This window comes from Chaetura pelagica, unplaced genomic scaffold (genome assembly GCF_000747805.2).
Source record: "Chaetura pelagica isolate M959 unplaced genomic scaffold, ChaPel_1.0 scaffold101, whole genome shotgun sequence".
NCBI classification, from domain to species: domain Eukaryota; kingdom Metazoa; phylum Chordata; class Aves; order Apodiformes; family Apodidae; genus Chaetura; species Chaetura pelagica.
In genome coordinates this window covers 1,825,486-1,831,485 of record NW_009952564.1, presented here as the reverse complement: position 1 = coordinate 1,831,485, position 6,000 = coordinate 1,825,486, and the positions used below count along the sequence as shown (strand labels likewise).

Below are 6,000 nucleotides of genomic sequence, written 5' to 3'. Positions count from 1 at the left end.
GCAGGAAGCAATCTTTGCCATCAGTCAGCCAGCCTAAACAACCCAGCCTGGTTTCCCTTTTGCTGTGAGCTCCCTCTCTCCCTGCAGGGCCCTCGCAGGAAAGTTGGGCACTTATCCTTCAAGGGAGGCACAGGAAGTGGAGCCCATGCCTGAGTCTATCCCAGAAAAGGCTTTGGTGATGTCCTGTGCAATGGCATGAATAGTTCATTATCTCTACTGGAAGTACCTGCTACAGCACAGGATCACATTAGCACTTCACTAACCAATCCTTTCACCCATCTGTCATTTCCCTCTCACATGTTGCCAGTTTGAAGCAGAAACGGCTCAAGTTCTATGTACCCGATCTTATACTTTTTTTTCCATGATACTTCAATTAATTTCTATTAGTCAAGTCTCAGAGTCAGCCAGGTCTTCCTGTACAAATAGTTTCATCATCCTCTGCACTGACCACACCTCTACCATTGACAACACACTCCTCTATTTTGTACGAAGTCATGAAACCAACTATTACAGAAGAACCACACTAGTAACTTCACCACAGTCTGATAAACCTCATTTAAAACATATTACAAAGTCTTCTTTTTCCTTCAGCTAATTCCTAGGGCAGCCAACTACAGACATTTTAATCTACATTTGCATCTTGTCTCTAGCTTATTCAATAATTTCTCACATGTGTCACTCAAACCCAGACAGTCTAGGTCAGCATTTTGTCCTATCTCTTCATATTTCCAGGCCATTTAATTACTTTCATATTCACTATCAGATCACATGTTGAAAGACAAAAAAATGCTAACAAATCCTGCCTCAATCACTGTGTTTAACATTTTCCATGCAGAAAGTCACCACATGTGCAATTTCTTCTCCCAGTTCTAGCAGAAGTCTGGGTGATAAATTATTTTAATACCATGTGAATTATATTTTTTAATTTTTGCTTGTTTCTATACATTTACAAGTCAAAGCACTTCTGCCATCAGATTCCTGCTTTTCTATTCCCATTCAGCATCATTTCTACTTATATATTAAAGTATTTGTTTTCTTTTGAGGAGTATGTGTATGATTTCCCCTTCTCTTTTTAATTTACCCTTACAGAAATCAAGACACAGCTTTTGTTTTGGTTTGTTTTTTTAAAATATTATTAAAAGAGTTAAATAGACTAAGGAAAGGCCACCCTCTTCACAATACTTCCATTCAAAGATGACATTTGAACTGACTTACAGAAAAACTAGCTTCCATTTAGAAAACTACAGCTTATTTATTTGAAAAATTATTAACTGATAAAAAGTAAAAGCATGAATAGCAGTAAAGCTTAAAAAAGGGGGAAGACTTGTTATGCTAGTCAGCAGCCTGGTACAGATTTACAAAACAAAACGCAGCAGTCAAGAAAGAACAAAACTTACACATTGAGCAAGGTCAAAGAGATGCCCTTCTAGAGCAATACAGACAAGTAATTTATCACACAGCTTTCAGTTGCAAGAAATGGGAGAAAAGAAGTAAAAGGGAGTGTAGAAAATTGAGGATCATTGGGGATTTCTGCTAGCTTTCTTAGCAGCCAATGAGGAAAGTGTAAGGAGTAAACCTGGGAAAAAACCTAGAATGCACATTTGGTACAAATAAAGAGCAGTTCTGAAGTGCCTAACTGTGCTTCAGCAGTGTATGAAAGTCAAGCCACTTAAACCAAACTATAGCCGAGGAACATAACCTGAAATAATCTTTCTGCAGACAAGCAAGGTGTACTTTACATCACTGTATCTATAAATGTCATGATGATTAATCCCCAAAATGAGAGTAAAACAATTTAAAAATATGCATTACTGAAGATGGCAACAAAACATAGAGTTACTAACCAGGACAAAAACTAAGAAAACTTGAAAAACACATTTCTACTCACAAAATGTATATGAAAGTGTCAACGTATAATACATCTGAAAATGCTTACCACTTGTCTTAAATGTGAAGAGACTTGTAGACAACAGTCCCCTGCAAAGAACAAAAGAAGGTGTGTTTTGTAGTAGTCTGTGAGGAAAACTAAAACAGTCTTCCATCTATTTTTGTCTGACTGATTGCCACTGAAACCTATATACATATGCCTAAATAAGCATTTCACAATTAAAGTAACACTTCCTGCCACCAAGCTGCACTGCTTTCCATACAAACACCTTTTCAATTGGAATCTAGTCCAGAGAGACTATCTGATTTCAAGGCTTTCAAACAAACAGCTGCACACAAAACTTCATTAAAAAGCTTCCCATTTAAATTAAGCTAATCATAGTAATAAGAATCAATCTACTCTTATTGCTTTCATTCCTTGGACTTCTGAGATACAATGACAAGTTACATCCTCTTCCCTGCAACAAAAAAGTTGCCATTACATTATCGTTTTACCACAGACCATTAGGGATTTATGGTCACACCATACATTCTGGAAGATAAAACCTCACTGCAGAATTTGGGAAATTAATCTTCATGATCAAGAGGTTAAAAATATCTGGTAGAACAATCACACTGTAGCAAAAAAGCATTTCAAGAACCTTACAGAAGAGAACCTGTCCATGGAACACATAGCTCAACCAGCTGAAATTAATCCCTGGGTGAGACACTACCAAGCTTTAAGGTACTAAACGTAAGAACATCAGAAGTACACTTACACTTTTGAGGTGACATTGTTAGCCAGCGAGCCTTCATAGTATGGAATGCCCTTGCTGATTACAACATTAATTTGGCCACCCAGAGTATTTGACACAACGCCTGCATGAACACCAGCCATACAGAGTGATGATGACTTGAATGGCCGGGGGGGAAAGAAAAAATTAATACTACATTGTAAATACATTAAATACTACACTATATATTGTAAATGTTACATTGTCCAGTTACATCTTTATTATTATTACATTAAGAAACTGTTCTTATTTAACTGTTATCTCTATTATTTAGAAACCATTCATCTTTGGTTTAGCATGGAATTTATAAAAACACAAAAAGAAGCTCCTACATTTCACTGTATCCTCGCCCAGATGTATTTGGAATGTAACTCTTGCAATCAAATAAGCTCAAACAAACAGCAAGGTTAATCAGATTGAAAAAGCCAGACGGCCAGACTTTCAGACTTTCATAAATCTTATGTTAGACAACAGAAGTTGGATACATAAATACACAGAAAACCTTTTAATAGAGAGCACACTGAAAGTATGTTGATTCATTTTCTTACAATTAAAGAGTGATTCACTGCAGATTTTGTAACTTTCAGCTGATGGGTTATATTTTAACCCATGGTTACACATGGTTTAACCATCCAACATTCTGAGCTGCATAAACCCACAAAAATACATGAATACAATTTGTTTTAAAGAACCCTACAACCTAGGTTGCACAGGTCAAGGCAGATCAGTTTTTGCAAGACATCCTGTTCTTTCCCTCTCCTCCTGGACAACTGTTAGCCCAGATCCACTAACAAATATCACAGTGACACTTCCATTCCCTGGCGTGCAGCCTAGCTGTGCCACAGAGAGCAGGACTGGCTCACTACACCAAGTCCTTAGGGCACAGCACAGAGTGAGCAGAGCAAGGTGCTGCTGTCTTGTGGATCAAACCTAGCTCAGGAGATGTTCTCCAAACCCTTTCAGGCCAAAGGGGCTTGACCAAGGAACATCCTAGTGATCAGAAAAAGAGAAACCACCCAGTTAAAAAAAAAGGCTTAGAAGCAGTGGCTTTGGACCCATCAATCGCGTGAACAAAGGTTCCTGGAGGATTACTGACTACTCACACTGCAACAGGCACACAGAGCTTTTCACAGGTATTCCTGTAATGTGCAGCACTGGGGTATGCACAGACACACTGCAATTCTGCAGCCCCTTGCTCACATCCAGTGTGACTGGGATCAACCTGATTTTTAGAAGAACAAATGAGTCTTAAGCTGTCTGTGAAGGACCATCTGGGTATCTCCCAATACACCTTAAATAATAAACAATAAACCATATTTAGCTTGTTCTTACACATCCAGTATCCCACTGCAGATTAGCACATGTCAATAAACAACAGATTTGTTTTTACGCTTAACATTTGTTCCCCTACATGAAGTCTCCTGCTAGTTCTTGCTACTGAACACATTTGCTGCACTGCTCTGCCAATCAGTCCACTGGGTGCTATAAAGCCTCACCACTATTAAGAAGGAACCAGCAGGTCCTTTCCAGAGAAAGGAGACTTACTGGGTAATTTTCTTTCTCCCATTATTTTAAAAACACAGCAAACTTCTCCATTGTGGTTTCTTTAGAAATAACTGCATGGTGCAGCAGGCCAAGATGCCCCTATATCTCAAGCTCACTGGCAAAAAGATCCTGCTCACCACGACTTTTCCAAACATAATTCTCCTCAGTATATTCACATATAAAATCTCTAACCTTATTCACCACCCTGAAATATCCAAAAAGCTTTCTAAAGAAATCTAATTACATCTCACTCATGTGCACAGCTCCCCTTTTCCTTTCCTGCTTTCTCTTGAAAGTTAAGAGATAGGATTCTGCAATAGATGTGGCTCTCTTCTCCCTGCTCACCAGAAGATGTCAGCAATAAGCACTCTAAGTCCTCAAGGACTGTGGACACTTAAGAGTCACACACAAAAGAATCAAAATTTAGGGTATTTTTTTAAAGCAACAAGCAGCTGATGATCATTGGAAAGAGCTGCATGAGAAATCTCTCCCTGAAACTCCGTCTAAAGTGCTGGATGATTTGATTTCCACGCGACTTCTGGGAAATTCTCTGCCTTTTTATTCAGAACAATAAAGTTGACAAAAAGAAAGTCACAAGGCATTTTATTTTCTAAAGTTTCATCTTTTCTCCACACACAAAAGTTATTTCAGATTTTAGCAAAAAAAACAAACTAACAAACAAAAACCAACACACCAACCAGAACTCCTCCAAATGCTGCAAATATGTTAGACAAGAGAATCGACTTCATCTTGTTACAAGCTAGAAAAATTACCTTGCAGCCATTTAGTGAGGTTCACTGTGGACCAGAACATGTAATACAGTTACGTCATGGTGACATTTTTACATATGGGCAATTATTTAAGCAGGTAGTCTAGGATTTACAGATATTAGAGTAAAGAAAAACAGAGGCACATGTTAGGTTCATATTGAATATTAAAACCTTTTCTTACTAATGTTTTAAAAAATTGTCTTTTCTATGAGCTACATCTAATAGCTTGTTAAAATGAGTATTTTAAGATCTACCAGGAGACTGAATGTAATTTTTTATTAGATTGCTAACAAAATTGTAATAACTTTAAAACAAACAAAGCAAACATACTCCAGTCCTATGGCAGGTATGCTAACTCACAAAAGTTTACATCAGAAAACCAGTGTACAGGTTTTGGTAGTGTTCTAAATAAACAGTATATAATTAAAGATTTTCATTTCCAATTTATGGAGCTATTAATGTTACAGTATTAGTTTGTTTTGCAAATGGTTTTATAGCTGCTGAGCATAAATAGCATAATAATAATAAAATATAAAGATAACCACTTCAACTCTCTGTTTAGAGATCTATTGCACTGACAAAAACAAGTGGACAGTATTGGAAGAACTGGTTCTCTCTTTATAAAACTGAATTTGTCCACCTGAGAAAGCCAATAAAAATAAAACAGGGAGCATAAAACTATTTTTATGCTTTCAGCAAGCCTTACAAAAATGTTTGAGTTTCTACTATGCTAGTTCACCTCTTGGAGATGGCAACATCTGAAGCACCAGTCATTTAGCAGCTGTGCAAAAAAAAATGAGTACCATGCTGTTCACCTTAGGAGGTGTAAGTTCCAGAACCCAGGCAGCAGAACTGATGTGTACAACTATAATGAACTTTTAATTATACAGTGCCTGTTTTACCAAAATTCATGTAAGCCTATGGTATTTTCACTTACATCTCTGTATCCATGGGGAATAGTGCCTGAAATAGCAGCAAAAGGAATCACACATCCAGCTGGACAGTACTTACTGGAAAACAACAAA

At 37.4% G+C, this 6,000-nt stretch overlaps 1 protein-coding gene across 1 annotated transcript in view; it reads right to left on the bottom strand.

Annotated features, from left to right (window-relative positions):
* Nucleotides 1–6,000, bottom strand: part of DCBLD2 (discoidin, CUB and LCCL domain containing 2) — a 28,368-nt gene that overhangs the window by 10,356 nt on the left and 12,012 nt on the right. The window contains exons 5-7 of the mRNA XM_009993386.1: nucleotides 5,913–5,985; nucleotides 2,646–2,779; nucleotides 1,937–1,977 (exon numbers count right to left, since the gene is read on the bottom strand). Of these exons, the coding sequence (XP_009991688.1) occupies nucleotides 1,937–1,977; nucleotides 2,646–2,779; nucleotides 5,913–5,985 (248 nt within the window). The remainder of the gene's footprint in view (nucleotides 1–1,936; nucleotides 1,978–2,645; nucleotides 2,780–5,912; nucleotides 5,986–6,000) is intronic.